This window comes from Mytilus californianus, unplaced genomic scaffold (genome assembly GCF_021869535.1).
Source record: "Mytilus californianus isolate M0D057914Y unplaced genomic scaffold, xbMytCali1.0.p SCAF_11, whole genome shotgun sequence".
NCBI classification, from domain to species: Eukaryota; Metazoa; Mollusca; class Bivalvia; order Mytilida; family Mytilidae; genus Mytilus; species Mytilus californianus.
In genome coordinates, this window is record NW_026262593.1 from 73,574,169 (window position 1) to 73,599,691 (window position 25,523).

At 33.5% G+C, this 25,523-nt stretch overlaps 1 protein-coding gene across 4 annotated transcripts in view; it reads right to left on the reverse strand.

The window, feature by feature from the left end:
• LOC127720668 (protein polyglycylase TTLL10-like) overlaps positions 1-21,758 on the reverse strand; it is a 170,451-nt gene extending 148,693 nt beyond the window's left edge. For all 4 annotated transcript variants that reach the window (XR_007990922.1, XR_007990921.1, XM_052227383.1 and 1 more), the window contains exons 1-2: positions 21,703-21,758; positions 13,913-14,392 (exon numbers count right to left, since the gene is read on the reverse strand). Coding sequence is in view for 2 of the 4 variants with exons in the window: in XM_052227383.1 (XP_052083343.1) it covers positions 13,913-14,369 (457 nt within the window). In the remaining 2 variants the exon portion in view is untranslated. The remainder of the gene's footprint in view (positions 1-13,912; positions 14,393-21,702) is intronic.
• Between the last annotated feature and the right edge of the window lie 3,765 nt (positions 21,759-25,523).

Sequence of the window (25,523 nt, forward strand, 5' to 3'; positions counted from 1 at the left end):
TTTACGAATAGTTCATAGACATTAACAAACTGTTATCGTTTTTGAAGGAAGGTGGTTTGGGAGGGGGGACATTGCACAGACTTCATTTTTCTCTTTTGTGTTTTGTAGATTGTTGTTTGTTGTTTGTCTCTTGAGCGTTTTTTTTTTTATCTTGGCGTTAGTTGATCTTTGACTTCCGAGTTTTAATATCCCTTTGGTATCTTTAGCCTCTATATACATTGTTATATAAAAAATATATAAGGTTTTTAATTCTTATACATAAAATCAGGGTTTTTTTGGGGGGAAGAGGGGGGTTAAAAGTTCAAATTACTGGCAAGATAACTGAAGAAAAGGAATGAAACATTTTAACTACAGAAAATGCCGGACTGGTACTGGTCATATTTCTGATCCATAACTTTCATGAATAATTTTAAAATAAAGTTAATTAACAAAAATACCGAACTCCAAGGAAAATTCAAAACGGAAAGTCCCTTATAATCAAATGGCAAAATCAAAAGCTCAAACACATCAAACGAATGGAAAACAACTGTATTACCGACTTGGTACAGGCATTTCCTTATGTAGAAAATGGTGGATTAAACCTAGTTTAATAGTTAGCTAAACCTCTTACTTGTATGACAGTCACATAAAATTATGTGAGAGATAACGGTCAATAAAACGAAAGGGTATATTTATATGTATATGAAGATATCTGGCGTCATTAGTGAGGTTATCATATAAAAATATCGTCAAATTCCATTTAATTAAAATTCGATTTAATTCTTTTATTTTCATTTATTCATAAGCATACTCTTAGTCTATATTCTAATCAATCAGAAAATCAATTACAACACAAACACACAGTTATCGCCCTTTTGGTAGAATTTGACAGGCAAATTTTAAAAGTAATATAATGGTAGAGAAGCCTGACCATAAAATGATATTTGAAATTGTCTTGTTTTAACAAACAAATCAAGCTGAAGATTATAATTATCAGATACCATAAGTCACCTAAGTACTAGTACTACAGTCCCCCTTAAGAACAGAAAAAAAATTAATTTATAGGTCAAATTACAGTCATTTTTGTTTGTCAATATATGGTCCTCTTACTCTTAATTCTCAGGAGCGCTAACATAAAGTTCTGGATCCTCGCCTGTTCTACATTAATTATTATAATTTGATTCAATGAAGCATGACACAGTAAATCGTTTTCCTAAATCATAGACGGTCAAAACGTCGAACTGTCTATTTTTAAAAGAACTTAGTACAACAACAAAAAAAGAATCTTCCCAAATAGTCCTTATATTTATTCATTTAATTTTTATTTAATCGACTATTTTTTATTTCTCAATATAAAAAAAATAACTGAGAATTCAGACTTGGCATGTTCCAAAAAATGGGTTCGTGTGTCTTCAAATAATCGAATAATACTAATAATAATGCAAAAATACCTACACCTTATTCAAGAGATTCAAACGAAGCCGTTTGATGAGCAAATCTACCTTCACTTATAATGCCAATGTTTTATTGCATTCGCTTAAACATATTTTATTTGCAAAATATCGCAAAAAGGATAAGACACAAGTAAGTCCAACTTAGAATGCATTTCTGACTATATGTAGTATTACGTTATGAAATACCTACATGTACATTTCATAGTCTTTATATTAACCCTCAGTTATTTTCTCAACAAAACCACATCAAAAGTTTTTTTTTTTTAAATAATACATCCCCGATAGTTATTAATCACGTTTCTATATATTATAATTTTCTCATATCTGTTGAATTTAGCTATACATCCATTTTTCACGCCTCCCTAATCCACACACGTTTTAAAATACCATCTTCTTTGTGGCTGAAAAAGGAAAAGCTGGTAGCCCGTGAAAGTTACTCAGCCCATTATATTGATACCAAATAATTACTTATTTAATAATGTTGAAATATCTGCATGAATAGAAAGGTATATACATGTAAATGGTATATTTGTATATGCACGTAACATATATGGAAGTAATACAAATCGTTTTCAATAAATTACAAAACTCTAGATATCTTCCATTCGCACCCACCTGTAAAGAAATAAAATTATGTTCAAAGTGTCTAGGTCGGGTCTACATCCCACACATCTAGGGTTTTAGGAGTGCATTGTTGGTAGAGAGCATTTCACAACCGAACCGTCTGGATGATATCATGACGAGTCATAATCTATAGACCGATACAAATAATTTATAATACTGCAGCAAGCGTCTGGACAGGGGGCGAGAGATAAGTCAACAGGATCCTTTGACTGAACACATGGTACAATATTGCAGCATACAACACGTGCGTCAAAGAACACGTGTTGCCGACTGTGGCGGATTGACCACATTTTAAACATCCTTCATTCATTATAACAAACTGTTAACATGAATTAAAAGAACAGAAAAAAATCACCAACGACCAGCTATTCTTCGTGGTATTAAACCTAAAATAATTTTTCAGTAAACAAGGACGACATCGGCTACTCGAAATCGTTTGGTTTATTAATTTCTTGATCATCATAATTTCCCACATTCTCAAAGAAAAGCTGAACATGGCTGTGCAACGAAAAAAGAATGCAGAAATTTAAGAACACAACATATCGTAGAAAAATCGGCAAAAAAGCAAATGATGCAACTAAGTTTGAAATCAATTATGAAACTATCACAGTAGCAGAAATATGAATAATAGGTTGTGAATCTAAAAGAGAGTCAAAAGATATCGAAGGGACATTCAAACTCATAAGCCGAAAAACAAACTGACAATGCCCTAGCATAAAACCAGAATTAAGGACAACTAAACTCTTACTTTGCAACGCATACACGAAAATTACCAATAGAGAGTGACTAGATATTCATTATCACCATGTGTTTACAAATTCTTTCCAATACTTTTCACATTCTATCATGCATTAATTTTATAGCAGATGTGGTACACTGAAGAATGAACAGGTTTCAAATGGGCTAACTGAAGCATAAACAACCATTTAAAAAGGTCTCGCCTCTTAATTTCCAGGATAGATTAATACTCAGTTCAAATATTCCATTTGAACATGAAGAGGACAACAGAACATACTAGTATCTGAAGAATTCGGTATTTTTCGTAACTTAAAATCGCTACATTCTAAGCTAGACGATGTGTTTATTCAAAAAGATCTCTAAAGTGAAACAATAGTTCATGGATCTGAGAAACCTTATAATCTAGAAGTTAGCAAGAAGTCAATAAAACATCATAAATTCTATTACCAAGTTTAAAAGTGCAAGACGAAAAAGCAGACAACAGTTCAGAACGCTATGAGATTTAGCACACACTGCGAAAAGGGGTTAACAGTCCCTCCCTGTTACACTCGTGACATCCCTCGCACTGTTTGTATAAAACAAACTCACGAGTATTTTTCAGTTTTGTAGCAAGCTATTGAAAAGAAAAACTGATGAAAGGTTTAGTTTCATTAAAAAAATAGCTCTTAGCAATCATCTTTCTCACTAGTATGTCTTTTGCAACAGTTACATACTTGACATCAAACGATGCTTACATTAATGCCTTCTTTAATGAATCTTAAGATGAAATATGATACTCAGCTGGACAGTTCTAGGATCAAAGAAGAGTTAACAAAGGTTTAGTATATATATCGCATATATATGTGTGTGATTCAAACTGTACCAAGATCAATGGAAAAATCAGTCTTTTGTGTTTGTAATCTAATAAAATTGCCGAATTCACACGTATACAGTGTTTTTGATGAAAGTAAAATCAAGAAAAGTGCTTCGGATGCACTAAAATATTAAATGGTTATTTCCATTTACAGACCTCAAAGGGAACACAGATGAACCAGACCAAGCATAATTTTAAAGAAGATTTGAAAAAGAGAGGCGAAAGATACCACAGGGACATTCAAACGCCATGGCAAAAAAAAAGACAAATATCAAAGACAAACAACAGTACAAAAAAATACATAATAGAAAACTAGAGACTGAGCAATACGAACCAAAACAAACACCGTGTGTGATCACAGGTGCTCCAGAGTTGCAGAAAGTCAAGAAACCGATTTAAAATAAGACATCTTCGCACCAAACAGAGGCTTGTTGCTATTTATAGAATCAAGTCTTTAGATTATGCCAAAGACATGGTATCATCCAGCCATTCTATTGTTGTATAATGCTCTCTTAAGTATATATGAACGTTGTGCAGTAAACTTACCGAATGGGTTATGTCTCTTCTTTTCAGTGGAGACCCATTTCATCGTTTAGGGCCCATCTCAACAATTATTGCCTTTTATTCCTGTGTTGCTCCAAGATAAAGCTCTCTTCTGTGAATCTTCTCACTTTCATGGTCTTCCTCGAACGTTAGCCTACGAATGGACCAATGGGTTGAATCTTTTGCCATGTACCTTGGAAAAAAACTTCCTCTTTAAAAACGCATTGCATTTTAAGATATATATTTTGAATACAATTTCCCTCATTTTAAGTTTTCCTGGTTTTTCTTGTATGATAAGAAATAACACTGAACATGCTGAATAGACTAAGATTTTACACATTTATGTCTACAGATGGCGCTATTACTGAACAGATGTGACATACCCAAGTAATTTAATAGATATAAAATATACAATAAAAGATATTATTCAGACTGTTTATCGAGACTTGACTTAAGAGTACATATTTCAAGAGTGTTTCAATTTTTATGCTGTCACCTAAAGGCACGCATTTTCTCTCATTACCTTAAGTCAACTCTACCACTCTAGTCACGTCGTGAAAAATCTTCATTCAAAATGTGGTGTGTAGTAAAAGATACAGAAAATTTATAAATACACAAACAGAAAACTTACCTCTAATGACCTCTGACAGGAAGTAGTCTTTTTGCATATGAATGATGTCAGTCCGTCCAGAAAAAAAAACGAAATACAAAAAATTACAATTTGGTAACACAGTGGTCATGTAGCAGTGCTATGGTTCCAATGGCTGAGCCAATATTTGTTCTGACACTGCATCCATTTCCAACTCAACAAAATTGCTGGTTTTAGACAACAATTTAAATGCATATTAATGTAATAATTTATAGAACGTCTAGATAACAAAAAAAAAACACTGTCTGCATCTTCTTTTCGAAAAGGTTGTCTGAAGTAAAAACCGTGCTTCCTGCTTGTTGCAAAGACGAAAATGAAATGCGGTGAAGTTTGCCAGCTTGTTCTTGTACGTTCCGCACACCTCACTATACAATACTGCATGGTGAACCAACTGTTACAATGTACCATACAAGTTCGGGTTTGGAAATAGGAAAATTACAAAGACAAGTAGGCGATCAATATGTTTCCTCTTTCTAAAGAGTAATTGGTATCAATTATTGATAGAAAAAATTCACGCGAGACTTCCCGCGCGTAACAGTGCGTGTCTTCTGCTTACGTGTTCATATAAGGTATAGAAATGTTTATCGAGAAATGCTTAAAAAGAGCATTAAATATTCACTTTGATTTTAAAAAAAAGTAATAGATCTACGTGATGGGTCATGCGAGACCAGTCTCGATTCATCCATTTTTATTGCTGCACATTACTACCCGGACACTCGTATAGAACACTTTTTTTGTATGCGTTCAAACCATCGTGACGAAATTTTGCCTATTAATAAGCAGGGAAACGTTAAAAATGGATAGTGCAATTATTAGAATGTAGGATTTTTTTCAAAGTTTGAATGTTTAAGCATGTCATAGTCTGGAAATTGTGGTTGCTAGGCTAGTATGTACATTTGTTTATAATTACATGGAAACAAGATGGAACAAAAATGAATCAGATCTATAAAACATTTATTTATTAGACAGTTTCACCTCTGAGAGCTCAGCTATTTTGATGATATCTTATAAAGTCAATTAGGCTGTAGAATATCCGATGCAATAATCCGTAAAAATACCTTCTCATGAACGGACATTGTCCTAGACTTTAGGGTCATTGGACCTATCTGCTTGAATTGTCCCAAGTCAGCACTATGGCACACTCGAATAATTTTCATTACATTTTGAAAGAAAACTTTTATAACACATCAACTGTGAAAGACAAATAATAAAGGGAAAACCACAGTGACTTAGATGGTTTGTTCTCAGCCATTACCTTGTGGTAGAAATAATTATGTTGAATAAATGTGGGTGTCTGGGCGTGGGATAATTTTATTCTGATACATCAGTGATTGATATTACCTCCCTAACCGTTAAAGCTAATTTTTCTCAAGAGTAGTAAAAAGACGACTTATAATAAATGTAATTATATAATTATAACCCATAAAACGGGTCAAATGTAGACCCAGTTAATTTTTACAGTTTATTTTTATTCATTATAAATTTTTATTTGCACAAAAACATGGCTGTTTTTATCACCCTAGTCTAAGTACTAGTAATTTATATGTGACAGATATGACACAATATCTTTCGTGCAACTGAAACGTTAATAAAAATGAACGCCAAGAATGCATAAATACTTTCGGAGTTATACGACGAAATGGGACCTATATAGAATATATAACCAAAACAATCTTAGGTCGACTTTGCAAAGAATTTTGGAACCTCAGTTTCCATATAATTACTGAAATTTATGAACGGAAAATTGAAGAAATAAAGATTATCTAGGTTCCTTTATTAAAATAGTGTATGTCTGAGAGTCTTTCAGGTAAGTAACCAAAACTGGTATCACATTTTTGAACGTTCAATTATTTCATGCCAAAGTTTAAGTCATAGTAGTTTCTAAAATATATGGTTGCTAGGTTCGTTTTAAAATCATAGTTGTTCTGGGCGACTAACATGAAAATTACCAGAATTGGAATCGAATCCTTATGAAGTTGAATTGTTCGATCCATGTCAAAGTTTTTATCATAACAGTTACCAAAATAAATTGCTATGTGTTTTTTTTTTTAAATCATAATTGTTCTGAGAGGGAAATTTACCAAAATTTGATTGACATCCTTTCGAAATTTAATCGTTCCATATAAAAGCTTAGTACAATATATTTAAAACATACATATATTATTCCTAGATATCTTTTCTAAAAGAATGTGGCCTTTTTAGAATTTACCAAAATTGGATCCGAAAGAGGGTTGTATTGCATAAATTACTGATTTGTTTTGCTTCCGAGTATCTTCCAGTGAAAATAGTGTTCCAACTAGTGCAGGAATGGCTAGTTACATAATACAATTTAAACAGCATTAAACATTTCCCCATAGGTATCTATAATAGACCCATTCACTTTTGATCCCCAGATTATATCTTACTCCCTACCACCTCCCTTATCTGCAAATATTAACCTTTATGCATAATTAGGGGTATAGGGTTTTTACCTACCATTTTTTTCGGACAATGCCTGTACCAATTACGTCAGAAGTATGGCAGTTGTTTTTCATTTGTTCCGTTGATTGATAGCGTTTTATTTTGTCAGTTTTTATGGAATTCCCTTTTTGAATTTGCCTTGGAGTTCGGTATTTTGTTATACCTTCTTATGTACTATGATTAATGATAACTTTATTAATTACATTGATCCTTTAAATATATACAGGATTTTTCAAAGTCAGACGTACTCTGTTGATGGAAAAGACCATACATCTACAATTAGTTAGTATGAGGAAAAGAAAATAAATAGAACTATTTATGAAGACCAACAAGACTTATAGCTTTATAGCAACACGATGACACTTTCCAATGTTGTTGAAAAGCCCATGAACACCACAGTTGTGTTAAAAACACTAATTACACCACATGTGCTAGAAACAACCACACATATCCAAACCATGCATATTTAGTTTACATATTTTACCATTACTTATATTAGATCGCCTGTTGAACCAATGTAGAGGCATTATTTGATCAAATGGCAATTCTAAAATGTACATTGGAACGAATTAGTTCTAACGTAAGCAGCAATAGGACAAGGACTGCGACTATACTTCTCGTGAAGTATTTGTATTGGCGTTTAGCTGTTGAAATCGTTTGTCATGATATATTAATTGTATGTCTAGACTATTATATATAAATATAGACGATACACTCAGGTAATTCAGTCTGACTATGTAGATTTTAATCTACTAAAACGACCATCTTGTCCTGAAGTCGATGAGTAACACCAGAACATAGAAAGCCTAAACATCTAACAAACAAAATATCATATGTGACTAAGTTTGTCCAGGCGGTTGCAGGTATTGTTTTAGTACAAATACCTTGATACTTTACAGAAGATAGAAAAAACTTTGTCCGTCCGAAGCGTTTTTTCTTGATTTCTCTTCATCAAAAACGATCAAAACCCCATAATACAAAAGACAATTATGTATAGACACCTGAATATTTGATGAGCTATATGAGCAAAAGGGATAAAAAAAGAAGCAGTTGCTGAAGTTTTCGATTTTACAATTAATAAAATATTTTATAAATGATATCAGTACAGAAGATCATTTACAATTAGAAAAAAGTCATAAAAATACCAGGCTTATAATTTTGTACACCAGATGCGCGTTTCGTCTACAAAAGACTCATCAGTGATGCTCGAATAAAAAAAAAACTAAAAGGCCAAATAAGGAACAAAATTGACTAGCAATAGGAACCCAGAATTCCGAAAGGTTTTGCATTAAATAAATAACGCCAGTAGTTATGCAGTGACTACTGAACCGATGTAACAATTTAACTAGCCCAGCTTTCAACTCAGTGATAGTTATGGAAAAGCCAGACAGCCCATCGAACTTAAAATCTCTCAGATAAAAAAAAAATTCAAAAAACAACATTTATAATTCATAAAATGTTAAAAAAAGATTTTGTATGTTGATATGCACAAGTCTTGTCGCTCTTATATTTGAGACTGGCATTGCTTAGTGGTGGCTGGTTTAAACATGAATTTAATGTGGTTAACTTTGATTCTGACCTATTGATAAAAGATATAAATAAGGCTAAAAGATCAAAAGAAAACAAATTATTTAACAGAGACAAAATAACATGGTCAGAATATAACTAGATGATGTCCATTCCGCTGTTTTTCTAATACAATTATCTTTCTATCAAACACACAGTGGATGCTTATCTAAATAATTAAACAAATCTACCAGGATTAATTACTTTTATTTGACACGATAAGAGCTTCAAAGAAACACAATGCGATATAAATATAGTTCAAATATAAAAATAAGAAGATGTGGTATGATTGCCAATGAGACAACTCTCCACAATAGACCAAATGACACAGAAATTAACAACTATAGGTCACCGTACGGCCTTCAACAATGAGCAAAGCCCATACCGCATAGTCAGCTATAAAAGACCCCGAAATGACAAATGTAAAACAATTCAAACGAGAAAACTAACGACCTAATTTATGTACAAAATGATGAACGAAAAACAAATATGTTACACAGCAACAAACGACAACCACTGAATTACAGGCTCCTGACTTGGGACAGGCACATACAGAATGTGGTGGGGTTAAACTCGTTTTGAAGGCGCCAATCCTCCCCTTAACCTGGGACAGTGGTGTAACAGTACAACATAAGAACAAACTATAAAAATCAGTTAAAAAAGGCTTAACTCATCAGATGGATACAAATAGAAATACATCTAACAAAAACACAGAGTGGAAGTGGACGGGTACATATACATCCCCACAAAGTCAATAAAAGACACATGTTTGTAGCTTTCTTTATAAAAAATGAGAATATAACTGCCACTGGACGTTCAGCAAACACCAATCAATCAATTAGTATGTCAATCAATATGTCAATATTTACATAAAGACGATAATCGAAATCTTCCTAAATGTACAATTAAGACAACCATATTTACTACAATGATTCTTAAATGTTTTGCGCATCTGCAAATACTTGAATGAGATTGGTCCGTTAGAATTTTCCCCTAGGAAAATTGATGAAGTTGATGAAGCTACTTTTGAAATCTATGTAAAAACCATGGAATTATGTGGTTCAAAGAAAGATGACATAAGTAATATAAAAAAATGAAAACAACACTTTAAAAATTGCATGCGTCCGAAGCACTTTTCTGGATTTACCAATCAGGAACGATCAAAGTCGAATAATTGAATGCCAAAGATGTATACTGAGAATCGAAACAATTGAAGAGCTATATGACCAAAAAAGAATTAAAAATAATACCCAAATTCATCTAAGGTCAACTTTATTGCAATATCATATCTGATTTGGTCTGTTTAACAAATAATGAAAAAAATTACTAATAAGGAGCTATGTGAACTGAAAGCCACTTTTCAGTGAAAAAGATGTACCCAAATTAGAAAAGCCAAACGCCAATGCTTTAAGAAATATTTCAAAAGATATCTCTGCGAGTTTAATACGGGTATCAAAAAATTTATCGGATGAGGGTAGCACGCGATGTAAGAACTTTCCCGTCGTAAAGTTATGGGCTTGTGCACATGCGTATTTCTCATTCAAAAATAAGAGACAGATTATGAGATCACCCCCAGTTTTTGGTTGGGTTCGTGTTGCTCAGTCTTTAGTTTTCTATGTTGTGTTTTATGTACTATTGTTTGTCTTTTTCTTTTTAGCCATGGCGTTGTCAGTTTATTTTCTTCATATGAGTTTGAATGTCCCTTTGGTATCTTTCGTCTCTCTTCTATGGTTAAGTGCAAAATTGATTTGTAAAAACACCAAACCAAACAATGGTCAACATAGACGCATACACCTTGATTAGGGCAAGAGCAACTCATTCTTTGAAGGAAAAACAGTCTGATTCTAATAAATGGTTTTTCTAAAGATTATTTAGCATCCAGATGCTTGAATTTTCTGTTGGCAAAATATTTGTTATGTATGTGCGTATCAACACACTACTAACTTCCTAACTGAGGACCAACAATATTCCTCTTATTTATCCATTATTCGTATAAGGCAAAATTTAAAAAAAAAATATCTTTCAAGATGAATGAAAAATAATATTTCTTAGAGGCAACAATAGTTTACCGATGTTCAACCATCATCATTGTGCTTCTTGATCTGCTATGGAGAAGATGTGTTGTTTTTTTTTCAATGAAAACGCTTGGGGAATACGTTGATAGCATCAATTACATATAATTTGGAATAACAGGAGGGTCTGGATTGGGGTCCTCCATTTCTGTATTCTTTAACTTTTAAGGCAATTTTCCTATATTCTTCATACTTTTTCCGATTTTCTATTCTTTATATTTTAGCACCTCATTATTCTCTATTCTTTATTTTTTTGGTCCATTTTTCTCTATTCTTTATTTTTTTTTGTCCATTATTGTCTATTCTGTAAACCAACAACCACACCCTCTAGCTTATAAAGGATATCATAAATACAGTTAAATCTGTAGACTTGCTATATGTCCGTTCCTAATCTCTTTTTAAACCGTTTGTCAAAAAGGTAAAATAACAAAAATACCGAACTCCAAGGAAAATTGAAAACGGAAATTCCTTTATCAAATGGCAAAATCAAAAGCTCAAACACATCAAACGAATGGAAAACAACTGTCATATTCCTGACTTGGTACAGACATTTACTTATGTAGAAAATGGTGGATTGAACCTGGTTTTTAGCTAGCTATACCTCTCACTTGTATGAAAGTCGCATAAAATTCTATTATACTAGTATTGACAACAATGTGTGAACGAAAACAACATAGGGGTACAGCAGTCAACAGTGTGTTATAATCTTAATACCTATAAAAACGAACAAATATGTCAACAAAGAAAAACAAAATGGCATAGACAAAGCACATAAGCAAAAATGAAAGACAAGAATACAAAAAAGACCATGGCACAATAACACAATTGCGGGATATATAAGTACCGAGCCACGCCAAAAGGGCATTATCAAATACTAGTATACTGCTAGAACTACGTGTTTGGCATTATATTTACACATAAATAACTAACCATAACACAATTTTATTGCTTTTTTATTTCTAAAGAGATAATTCATCCAAATTATATACTAAAACTAGTGTGTGTATGATATTAAGTTTTCCTTTATAACCAGCATACACATGAGATACCTAGATACATATCTCGCAATTATTCATGCAATGTAATCCGGAAACATTAATGTCCAACTGTTTTAAAAAATATTTGAAATTCAAGACTGACTACCAGTCTATGCAAATGTCTACCAATGAATGTGTCTTTAATATCATGTTTCAAAATTGTTATATAATACTTTTGTTTACGAATTATACGAAAAATACTAACATAAAATATCTTTCAATTAGAAAGAATGAAAAGGAAAGAAATAAAAAACCGAGCGTGCTGCCTTAAATACGTATTGTTGGATTTCCACGGGCGAGACACGTGCAACCTACACAAAAGATTAAACGTTTAGAAAGGGACATACCAGAATAAATCAACCAACCACAACTATCAAATGTCAAAATTGCAAGCGTTGGTTTCTACGTTCTTTTCTTTTTTATGTATAATAAGAAATCGTGCCACTTGACTTTTAGGATTTTTTGGTCCTCAATGCTCTTCAACTTCGTACTTTATTAGGCTTTTTTAACTTTGTTTGATTCGAGCGTCACTGATGAGTCTTTTGTAGACGAAACCCGCGTCTGGCGCAAGTACAAAATTTCAATCCTGGTATCTATGATGAGTTTATTGACTTCTGAGTATTTTTATAAAGTCAGAATTTGTGTTCAGATAGATAAATTGATTACCAGGGCGAATATTTCATGCATATCCAAAACGAGAACAAATAAACAACTAATACAAAAGGTAAATGAATTGGACGCAGGGTGTGAAATTTCTACCGCCACAAGAAATTAAGGGTGTGTTACATATGGGCAAAATTTTGAAAATTCAAACGGAAAGTCCTTATCAAATGGCATATTCAAAAGCTCAAACACATCAAACGAATGGAAAACAACTGTCATATTCCTGACTTAGTACAGGCATTTCCTTTGTAGAAAAGGGTAGATTAAAAATAGTTTGAATAGCTAGCTACACCTCTCACTTGTATGATAGTCGCATATAATTCCATTATATTGACAACAATGTGCGAGCAAAACAAACAGTCATAACAGGTAAAAATGTCAATAATTGGGGTTCAACAGACCTCCAACAGACCCCTCAGAGAGTTGTTTCAAATGTTCTTTAACGCACATTGAGGGTGACATTCTCCCTACACAAACATTAGATTTTACAATCCCATTCCGACTGGACGTGGCTGCTTATTTATAAATCTCATTAGGCAAAAAACACACCCAGCTTTAGCAAGGTTTTACTGCAGGACGTAAAATGTATAGGTATAGGGATGATCATATTTTTATACTTTAGTCAATCTTTTAAGTGTCGAGTATATTATCAGTGACCGCTGTGGGTATTGTCCTGTCCATAAGTACCTGTAGTCGTGGTCTGCAGACTAAGATAAATCTAAAGTCTACTTAAACGAACTAAGAATCGCCGATCCATATTCAGAGATACCACGTAGTTGAGAAAACGAAAGATATGCTTAACACTGGCGTATTCTGAATACTCTCTCTATATATATATTATCAGTGATCGCTGTACTTGGGGATTGATAAAAATTAATAAATAAATAATATTTCTGGTATATTGATGTAAAATTAACACTGAAAAAAAAGAAAAAAAAAAGATTGAAATTAAAAAAAAAAAATTAAAAATAATGGATTTAAAAAAAAGGGGGGGCAAAAAAATGCGCCCTGTCCCCAAGTACATGTAACCACGAATCGCATCTTGAGTGTAATTCTGATTTGACGCAACGTGATGAAAAGAATATACAAAATATCAATTAAATGCATAATTTAGAATACTAACTTTTCTTAATTTAACAGCATAGTGCATTTGAACAACAGTTGTCATGGAAAATTGTGAGGCAATATATTTTAAAAAAAACATTTTTTACACGACAATATATTAAAAAAAAACATTTATTACACAAAGAATATTTTTGAAAAATGATACTTACCATTTACGTTTAAGTTGACCTTTGGAATTGACCTTCGTCGACGCGCCGAACCGGGGCCGGAACTATATATCCGAGAAGCTCTTTGCATATGCATAGATGAAGTTTGGGAAGAATGCCAAGCCACAGGAGATCGCTGCATTCTCAGTTCACCCGATTTAATTTTACTCGATATTGTAGGCATGGTTAGTCTAGCAAAGCCTACATAACCTTTCATAAACTTCTTGATTTCTTGTAAAGATGCATCCGTTACAAGTTTCGAATAGTCTTCTAAAAGGCCGGTCAAATAAATGGTGTTATCACTGTTTAAACTTAGTTCATCACCATCGTCCGCATCGTCAGCATCGTCGTCTATGATATCTAGATCGTCATCTGATGCTTGGTTGTTTAAGTTTCTCTCCTTTACTCCAACTTCAGAAACTTGAATGATGTTTGCTTTTTTCGATGAGTTTGATCCCATGGTAGCGTTGGAATCGACCACGCCTATTAATAAATCTAGATGTTATTATCTAAGGAACATTACATGAATTTATTATTTATAGAACTGTATTCTTATAGATGGCTAGGTTTCAACAGTTAACTCAATTTCTATATTAAAAAATTATGTGTTTAATAACCTTATACTTTTGAACGTCATGGATGATCGGAAACTTTCTGTGGATATTTTCTTTAGATAAATGAAGCTGAAATTTTCCCATTTAAATTATACTGTGCTATTATGTATGTACAAAACAGCATTTTACTCTATCGAAAATGTCCATTATAAGGGTCTCGATAGGGGGTATTTAATTCTGTATTCTTTAAATTTTTAGCCTTTTTCCCTATTCTTTAAAATGTTGACCTATTCTTTATATTTCAGCACCCCATTATTCTCTATCCTTATCTTTTGTCCTTTTTTCTCTATCCATTACTTTTCAGCCTGTAGAATTGGTCAATTATTCAGTAAATCCCATCCAGACTCTCAATTTGTCTATTCAATAGACTATTTTCATATTACCGACTTTTGACTCTCAAGTTTATTTTTTTTCGACAGGCTATTTACTCTGTGGTAGGACATCCTGGTACCAAGTCAAGTAAGAGCAACGTAAAGAAGTAAAATCAAGCTTTCAATCGGTACAATTTTTGGGGAAAACTGAATATCATTGAGATGGCAGCCATCTCTGTGGGCCCCGCTGTGAATAATGTGTGGTAAAAAATTTGTATCTTTATAATTGGACATGGGGTTGTCAAATGAAAACAAAGTTTTTGACCTTGACCTTTGACCTAGGAAGTTGTACATAAATTATGACACACCCTCTAGTGTTGGTTTATATACATATCAAGTATAAACTTTGATTTCATAACAGTTCTCAAGATATAGAGCGGACACGATCTTTACCATAGGACATGGGGTTGTCAACTAAAACCAAAGTTTTTGACCTTGACCTTTGACCTAGGAAGTTGTTCATACATTATGACACACCCTCTGGTGTTGGTTAATATACATATCAAGTATAAACTTTGAAATCATAACGGTTCTCAAGATATAGAGCGGACACGATCTTTACCATAGGACATGGGGTTGTCAACTAAAACCAAAATTTTTGACCTTGACCTTTGACCTAGGAAGTTGAACATACATTATGACACACCCTCTGGTGTTGGTTAATATACATGTCAAGTATAAACTTTGAAATCATAAGGGTTCTCTAGATATAGAGCGGACACGATTTGTTACGGACGGATGGACGGACGGATGGACGGACGGACAGACGGACAGACGGACGGACAGACTGATCACTATAGGGCGGCCGCCATTCGGCGGGGCCCTAATTAACTGCTTCATATTTTCTTTACACGACAATATCATCGGAAAACAGTAAACTTTCCCCTCAAATTACACCGATTATATGCTTGATTTTACTTATTTTGGTTGCTCTTACTTGACAGAGTACCAAGATGTCTTACCACAGAAAAGGTAACCAGTCGAAAAATTATATAATATTGATTCAAAAGTAGGCAATATGAAAATAGTCTATTGGTTATTGCAATACCGGTAATATAGTTCATGTGTAGACGGCTAGAACACTCACATAGAAACTGTCTTACAATATAATGGTTTGAGTTTTAAGATTTTTGAGTTTTCAGATTTATCAAACATACATTTAAATGCAAAACAATTCAGCTGTGACAATCTTTACCTTATTACCTCAATATGTCAAAATGAAATATGATTTGGTGAAGAAAAAGTGCTGCTATATCGTGTATTAAAGACTGCAAATCATTAAGATACAGGTGATTAGAAAAAGTAAAGTAAGGTTTACAAAAATTGAGTAATACCAGCCCCAGTACAAACGGGCACTACAGAAGGATCAGGCATAGCAATAGGCGTTTACCCTATCGACGCATCCGGTATCGCTCCTTCTGGCATTGATGCGATTCCCTCAGTTTTTGTATTTTACCTCGAGTTGTATATTCTTAATCGATTTATCAGATTAGAACATGGACAAACTATTGTTGCCTTAATTCTAGAATTTTGGGATGACCACGAACTCGGTTCTACACATTTAAGATATAAGCAACTATCAAAATTTATATGAGGGTGTGGATAGGTGTTTACGGAATAGAGACTAATCGGCAAAAAATAGAAAGAATAGACAAAAAATAGAAAAAAAATAAAGAATAGAGAATAATGAGGTGATAAAATATAAAGAATAGAGAATAATGATCAAAAAGTAAAGCTGCTGGATCTCAATTATTGAAATTACCCTTTTTCATATCAAAGAAAAATATATTGACCGTATTCCCTTACCTTTCATTCTTGGATGTGTTATTAACTGTTCTGATAAACAATAATAATTTATTTATTGTAACGATTGACAATGCTATACATGGATACTTAATTGTTTTGTGTACAATTTCTTATACGTTACTACAAGAAAAGTACGTAAAGATAATTATTTAATTGCGTTAATGAATCGTAGTTTCGGATTCCAGGACTGATTTCGTTGCACGTGACACCAACTTCCTAAGCAATGCCACCAGCTCTTCGGACTTTGCCGATTTTCTGCGCAATTTTGTATTTATAACAGAACTATAAACAACTGCCATACGAGTAGGAGGTTTAGCTAGCTACAAAACCAGGTTACTTTAACCCACCATTTTCTTTGGAAAATGCGTGTACCAATTAAGTTAACTTATGAATATTACAGCTGAATTTCAGTCGTTCCGTTTGTTGATATACTAGTAGTCGAGCGTTTTGTTTTGTCGGATCTTATGGACTTTCCCCTTTTTCAATTTACATAGTTGTTATTTTTGTTAATAAAATTGTAAGCCTTATTTTAAGTATACATGGCATAATTTATAGTCAGTCAGTTTATAGTAAGAGTCAACTTATGATATTTAAATCGTGGCAGTCCTAAAGCTCTGGCTCAGAAGAGGTAGGTCCTCCTGGGGACTGGCAGCCATGATGCTGAGTTTGTGCCTAGAAAATCAACCTAACAATGTTAGAGTAGATCTAGTAGTAGAAGGGTGGATTTAAGTCCACCCGACACCCAACTTTGAAAATAATCATTACATACGTTGGTAGAGTTCAATCCAAGAGAGAAACACCTGTCCAAATCTTATTAAAATGTGATCTGTGATGTTGCTATGATTATAACAGTTAGCGAGTCAAGATATATTTGAAATTTAATCTGATCGCATCCGCCTAGTAGCCATTATTTTATACTGGTATGATTTAAACAACACTCTTTTGTAATAGTGTAAAATTTTTGTTTATAAGTTAATGATTAATGATGCAACTCTATCATGCAAACAACAATTTGATTTATAAATTTGATGCGTCCGAAACGCTTTTCTTGGTGTAACTTCATCAGGAACGCTTAAACTAAAATTTTTGAATGCCAATGATGTATGACTAATTTTATGCGTGAGTAGCGTATGCCAAGATACCCCTAGACAATATTGATGGTTCTGTTTTTGTCCTTTTGTTTCTAAAACTCCCAAATGTTTAAATTTTTGCTTTCTCGACTTATGGTCTCGACCGCTCCGTTGACAGTTACATCGTCAGCAAAAAGATGGAAAAAAACTACCAGATATGGTCAGGAATAGCTATGTATATATGTGTAGATATGAAATATAAGATAAATGCATGTTGCTGTTATCATCCCCAAAGTCTGGAAAACATGAGGCTTCAGGAGCGGATCCATGATTTTGAAAAAAGGGGGGTCCCCCGATAACTTAAGGAGTGGGACTTGTACAAATTGTATGCATTAACCATATATGTGGCTCTATAAGGGGAACCATGTCACCCTCCCTAACTTACTCCTCTGGCTAAACTAAAAAGAATACTGATATTATTAGTCCGGGCCGGATCCAGGAATTTATCGGAAACTTAAAAATTTTTTCAGGTAAAATTTTCGAAATATTCTTTATTAAGTTGAGGACAACCCATGCTTTGCAAATTTTAGGGGGGGAGGCGCACGCCCGCCACGCCCCCGCCTGAATCCGCACCTGTTACTGAAACTATACACACTAAATGCTTACAGGACTAGAAATAAATTATTGGTTCAGGTTACATAGATCAAATTATGTTTATATATTTCATTTATGCTCTCATACAAGAGTACATCGTGTACATGTTTCTTGATTACAGAGGTTTCGGTTAAGACATGCTTCACTGCTTTTTTCACAAGTTAAAGTCCAAAAACAAATTTGATGAGATAGAGAACGTTTCCTGAAACATTGATCACTGATAAAATCAAAATCACGAGTATAACCACAAAAAAAATGTATTTTTCGACTTTATCACCAAAAAACTGAAGAAATAAGTAGTTTTCAAGTTACTAAAAAAAGATAAAGTACTTTAATGTGGTCAAATAAGAACTATATACATATTAGCGTAGGATGATGAAATATCAGATACATAAAAAGAAACCGCGAAAAATAAATAATAAATGCAACATGAAAAGTAATGAAATCCAATAAATTTTGAATTCATGATTGGTTGTCTAGAAAAAATAAAATTTGAAATGATTTTAAAATTGACGAGAACAAAAATTTACAATATAACACAAATGCTTTGATACCAAATATGGCAATAACTTTTGTTTGGAAATTGTATGCAAACTATGATGGGTTAGTTTAATACAGCCAGAATGTTGAGAACAGTAAAAAGCCCCCCCCCCCCCTTTTTGGAAAAATAAATGAAAAGCCATTTTTCTCTATTCTTTATACTTTTTGCCCATGATTTTCTATTCTTTATATATTAGCACCTCATTATTCTCTATTCTTTATTTTTGGGGTACATTTTTCTCTATTCTTTATACTTTTTGCCCATGATTCTCTATTCTTTATATTTTAGCACCTCATTATTCTCTATTCTTTATTTTTGGGGTCCATTTTTCTCTATTCTTTATATCTTTTGCCCATTCTCTATTCTGTAAACCCCCATCTACATCCTCATATATAGCTTTCACAAGTTCCACTCCAAATGATTTCGACAAGATAAAGGAAGTTAGGTCTAATTTTCCCTGAATCTATTTCAACATCAGGACCATTTTCGGAAAGTCTTTTAATGTTTCCTTATATTCAATGTATCAACGTTCCATGTGTGTTTCTGAGGTTGTAACAAAAGTATGACATATTTCTAAAAAATAGCCAAATATAAATGTTGAAGATAGATCGAAACCAAACTTCTTGACAATTGTTTTAGCATATTATAAGCATTTATAAGAAAAATCTAGAAGATGGACATTCTTAACCAAACTTAACTGTCTTCTGTTGGAATTAAAGCCTTATATTGTCTTAAGTGCACACATGTTACTTGGTTAGAGACGTCTTTTGATGACAAAATGTTTACAAAAATTGAGTAAAATTCGCAATTTTTATATCAAAATGCATTTAACATCAACATGAAGCGCAGAATAACATATTGATATAAGTTATAGAAATGAAAATGAAAATTTACCCTACCTCTTAGGATCATTATTTGGAAATGAATGCCCAGTTTATTTGGTAAAAATTACTTTTAACTTGCAACAAGTGAACTAATGAACCCCTCCTTTATTAGAAGTATTGCATGGGTTCTTTAATGTGCAGCTAAGTAGAATGACAGTATTCAAACTCGTTCTTTCAAATTTAACGTACAAATTTCAACCGTACTATATATTTGAGAATAGGTATCATTGAAAAGTGCAACATAGGTTTCCTTCCACAGTACATGATAACTATGTACAGTTTTCAACCTTGTAACCTTCCAATGAACTAAGATTTGAGAAAAGGGAGCATTATTGTCGAAACAATAAAAAAAAAAATAGCACCGAGCATATCGATGCGACTTTTTTTGACGATTAGATGCAAACAAATGATATTTTCGATAAAAAAGGGGCGTACACCCCCCCCCCCCCCCCCACCCTCCCCCGCCCAAACCACACACACACTTAAATCCACCAAAGGTAACCTAGTGGCGGATCCAGGGGGAGGGTCCGGGGGTTCGAACCCCCTTTTTTGACGATCAATGCATTTGAATTGGGACATATGGTTGGAACCGACCCCCCTCCCCTTTATCCTGGGTTTTTAAAATGGCTGGATCCGCCCTGTAACTATGCATAGTGTCAACGCTCAAATCTTTTAACTTTTACTTTCGAATCCGGAAAAGTATCAGGACTAGAGTCGTCCCTAAACTATATAAGCTCTTGCTAGTTTTTCAAGTATGATATCCTTTCTCCAAACTGAAACTTGAAACTTTTATTTCTCAAGACCCCATCAAGGGTATGTCAATATTTAAAGCAATAATAACAATAACACATATATAAAATAATGAGATGAATGGAATGACATAATGACATATAAGGCCCCTCATGGGGGTCTCCAAGTGATCACATAATCACAAATTTTTTGCCAATATAATCCCATAATCATTATTTTTTTTTTTTTAAAAAGATAATCAAATAATCAAAACTACAGTCTTAGATTATCAAATAATCAAATAATCATGAAATATTTGGTCTGGTAATCAAATAATCACAATAAAAACGGCCAAGTAATCACATAATCAAAAACCCCATGAGAAGGCTCACACATGCAAAGTGTGGAATTTACAGTTGAAGGCCAACATAATTTATAACCAAAAAATAATTTTACCAAAATTAGCAAGTTTGACAAGCAAACAGTAGTCAAGAGAACACTTTATAGTATTAGGCTTTTTACACAAATTACAGGGCAAAAGCCTTTTGCTTTCTACTGTCAGTGAAAAATAGATTCGAGACTGGTTTTCATTCCTTTTACTACAGTAACTATGGATGATTTAGATGTCAAGCCACCCCCCCCCTTTTCCCCTCCCAACTTAGCTATGCATTGCATCATGGTTCCTCCTTTCACTAGACCTTAGTTACTATGAACATTTCAAGGCTAAAATCCTTCCCCTGGCTTGAGTTACTATGAATAGACATCAGGGATATCTCCTACAATTGAACTACTAGAATACCCAAGATCTATCAGATATATACATAGTGCATGATCAGTTTGACCCCGGGTCCGGTCTCACAATTTGATACCCTGGTATTTAGACCAAAGTGCAACACGTCCCAATTAAAAGTTTTTGACACATTAGGGCTCTGGGCAGACAAAAAAAAAGAAATCGAAGATTAATACATAAATTCCATCAATGGCATCATAACAATGAGTTTATACATATATTTTATATATATATGATATTTTAGCATGATTGCCTTAATACAATGTGGTGCATTTAATACAGTAAGTTTGAGTTTCAGTTAAAACAGGAATTAAAATAGCCTAACTTAGCTTACCTTACAAATTCAGGTGTGAAATGTTGTCAGTATATCAGGTTCGTTTGTTTACATCGAAACCCTATATCTATGATGGGGCGTAAATGTAAGATCGTGTATCCAATACACAAAATATCAATTCAAATATCATCAACAATTAACTCATGCAATTAAAGTTACCTTAAATCTATGGAAAAGTATTAATATATTGTATTTATTTCAAAACAACACGTCAAGTGGGATTTTGTTCATTTTAGTATAGCGATCAAGTTCTTGTTTATATACAAGAAAATATATATTTAAATGGAGAGATATTGATCACAAATAAAATGTAGAGCGGATTGATTTGCACCGATGTAAGATATATAGGCCTAAATATGTACATATCATTTTTTACCATGACGCGACACTCACAATCCATTTAAATTCAAACACATTAGGAATAACTTTATTACATTTTGAAACTTCATCCAAACGGAACGTTCGTTTGGCGGGAGTTCTTTTCATGTAAATTTTTAATATTTTTTGTCATCGGCAGACGATACTTTTCTAAGGTCTGTTGCACTGGAGTCTGAGCAGCCGTTGAAAGGCGGGAACTGTGTATCTTTATATATTTTGTAACCATGACATTTTGTTATGATGATGCATACAAAAATATTGATCGAAACATGCAAGTAACTAATTAAGGGCATGAAAGGAATTCGGGCATAGTTTTTGTATGCTTTAACAACTTTCAATATATTTTGTTTGAACAGGACGTGTCGCCATATGAAATTGATATACATTTCAAGGACTTGTTTGTATAAAATTGATTAAATTTTGAATACGAAGTCATCTCGTAGTTTATAAGAAGATTGCGCGGGGGTGTGATTTTAGTTTTGGAAATACTTTTATTGATGGGCAAATCTCATAGTGGTCTCAATTTGCATGCGTGTATAATATTAGAAGTTGTTATTCTCCCAATGACAGACACCCTGTTATTTAACATCAAATTGGGCTGTAATTTTGACTCGATGTCTAGCATAGGCCGTTTCTGATTTTCTCTCAACTTTGCAACACCTAACTACCAACGAAGATGAAAAACATACACTCAAATAAAAATACGCATATAAACTTCAACATAATTTAAAGACATTAAAGTTTGACATCATTATTAATGAAATACAAAATATGTTTTTCAAAAGTTTTATCTAGATATAAGAAGATGTGGTATGAGTGCCAATTAGACGACTCTCCATCCAAGTCAAAATTTATAAAAGTAAACCATTATAGGTCAAAGTACGCGGTCTTCAACACGGAGCCTTGGCTCACACCGAACAGCAAGCTATAAAGGGCCCCAAAAATGTAGCAATACTATACATCAGATGTAGGGATGGTTCAAAGCTATGCTAGAAGACATCTGTCTATATGTATGAGGTTTCGGGTGGGGGAGGGGGGGTTGCAGAATAAAGAATAATGGGCAAAAAATATAAAGAATAGAGAAAAATGGACCAAAAAAATAAAGAATAGAGAAAAAATGGATCGAAATAATAAAGAATAGAGAATAATGAGGTGCTAAAATATAAAGATGGAGAATAATGGGCACAAAGTGTAACGAATACAGAAAAAGGACCCCCAACCAGACTTAAAAATACATATAAATGTTTACACTTAAGTCCTTTTCTTTCATGGAAGAAACATCTGAATATTTCTTACTTTTTTCAGGGAAAATATATCAAGACCACCCTTTCCAAAGACTTGAGAAATTAACCCCCCTACCCCTAACTTTTCAATATTTTTATTATATTTATATTCAACAAAAAATAAATGCATGCAATTTATATTTATATTATGAATATTGAAGAGGGGGTGTCATTGAATAAAATAGTACATCAGTAGTGGAAATGAAGCTTCAAGTGGGGAAGTTGTTTGTGACTTCAGGGAACTTTGTTTAGATATACCTGTTAAGGTGTCGTGACCACACCTTCGATCAATTTATACACGTTGAACCTAAAATAAAATTGAGAATGGAAATGGGGAATATGTCAAAGAGACCAAAGAGCAGACAACAGCCGAAGGCCACCAATGGGTCTTCAATGCAGCGAGAAAATCCCGCACCCGGAGGTGGTCCTCAGCTGGCCCCTAAATAAAATTATGTACTAGTTCAGTGAAAATGGACGTCACACTAAACTCCAAAACATATAAATGAACTTATATTAAAAAACATACAAGACTAACAAAGGCCAGAGGCTCCTGACTTGGGACAGGCGCAAAAATGCGGCGGGGTTAAACATGTTTTGAGATATCTCAACCCTCCCCCTATACCTCTAGTCAATGTAGAAAAAAGAAACACATAGCAATACGCACAGTAAAACTCAGTTTAAAAGAAGTCCAAGTCCGATGTCAAAATAGGTAACAAAAAAAACTAAGAAAAATGACAATGATACATAAAAAAACAAAGGACTACTAGCAGTTACTGCCAGCTCCAGACCTCAGTTAAACTGATTGAAAGATTGTGTCTTCATCATATGAAAATCAAGTACAATCCCTCCCGTTAGGGGTTTAGTATCACCTTTATTAAAGACGTTAGTAAATTAATTTAGATCAAAATACTTCCTTGGAAATACATGATGAAATTTAGGAATGTTATCTTAGCAATTGAGCCTAGCGGAGCGAGACGTAAAAAATTGATGTTTTGCCTGCCAAACAACTATTAATATTATCATTGTTTGTATTATATGGAATCTGAGACTTCTATAACACAGTAAAATAGTCTCAGATGGGAAGGGGTATAATATTAAGAAAACCTTCTAGAAAACCTGCTAAAACAAAGAAATACAACCATTATTTCCTATTATTGTCATGTATAACAAACAAACAAACAGATGATGGTCATCACACGCACGAAGAAAACATTGAAATAAAGTTTGAAGCCAAAAATGATGACACAAGAAACATAGATATGACATCTGAATTTCAAGTGTTAGGCATTTCTGCTGAATAATCAGATACTGATTTAGAGTATTCATCAAATAAGCTATATATTTTTTTTGCATGTTTGAAATACAGAATTACTCAAATATTGTGAATTTTTTCGATGGCCCCCCCCCCCCCCCCCCGCATCTGAAGTATTAAAAAAAATGTATATTCCTTTCCATTCCCCAAAATTTTCAAGGCCACCCTTTAATTTCATTTCCCCCTTCAGGTTACAAATGACCAGTCCCTTAAAGAATCTTTAGTATGAAAAGAATGATAAAAAAACAAGCCAAAAAATAAAAGTTTGGTAAAATCATTTTCATTCAAAAAAGGTATCTCCCATACAGGAGTGTCTGCATGTATGGGCGGGGGGGGGGACAAAAAATAAATAAATGGGAATAATGGGGTGCTAAAATATAAAGACAAGAGAAAATGCTAAATAAATATAAAGTTAGAGAAACATGACCAAAAAATTTAAAGAATACAGAAATGAAGGACCCCGCATCCTGACCCTCATATATACCACAACAATAAGTAAAAATTGACAGACAGCAACCATACAACGGTAACCACTGAATTACATGCTCCTGGCTTGGGACGACCACATAGAGAATGTGGCGGGGTTTTACATGTTTGTGAGCTCTAAACCACTAGTATCCCAAGTACAATGACGCAACAGCCCAACATAAGAACACACTGTAAAACTTATTTGAGCACGTCTTAGAAATAATGACGAGTATTTTGTATGAGGGGGTGGACAGCTTTTGAGAGAGGTGGGAGGTGGTGGCGGGAGGTGGGGGACAAAAAGTAGGTGGGAGAAAAAAAAAGATTCTAAAAGTGGGTGGTGGGAGATAGGGGCGGGAGGTGGGAGAAGGGTACCCCCTGTC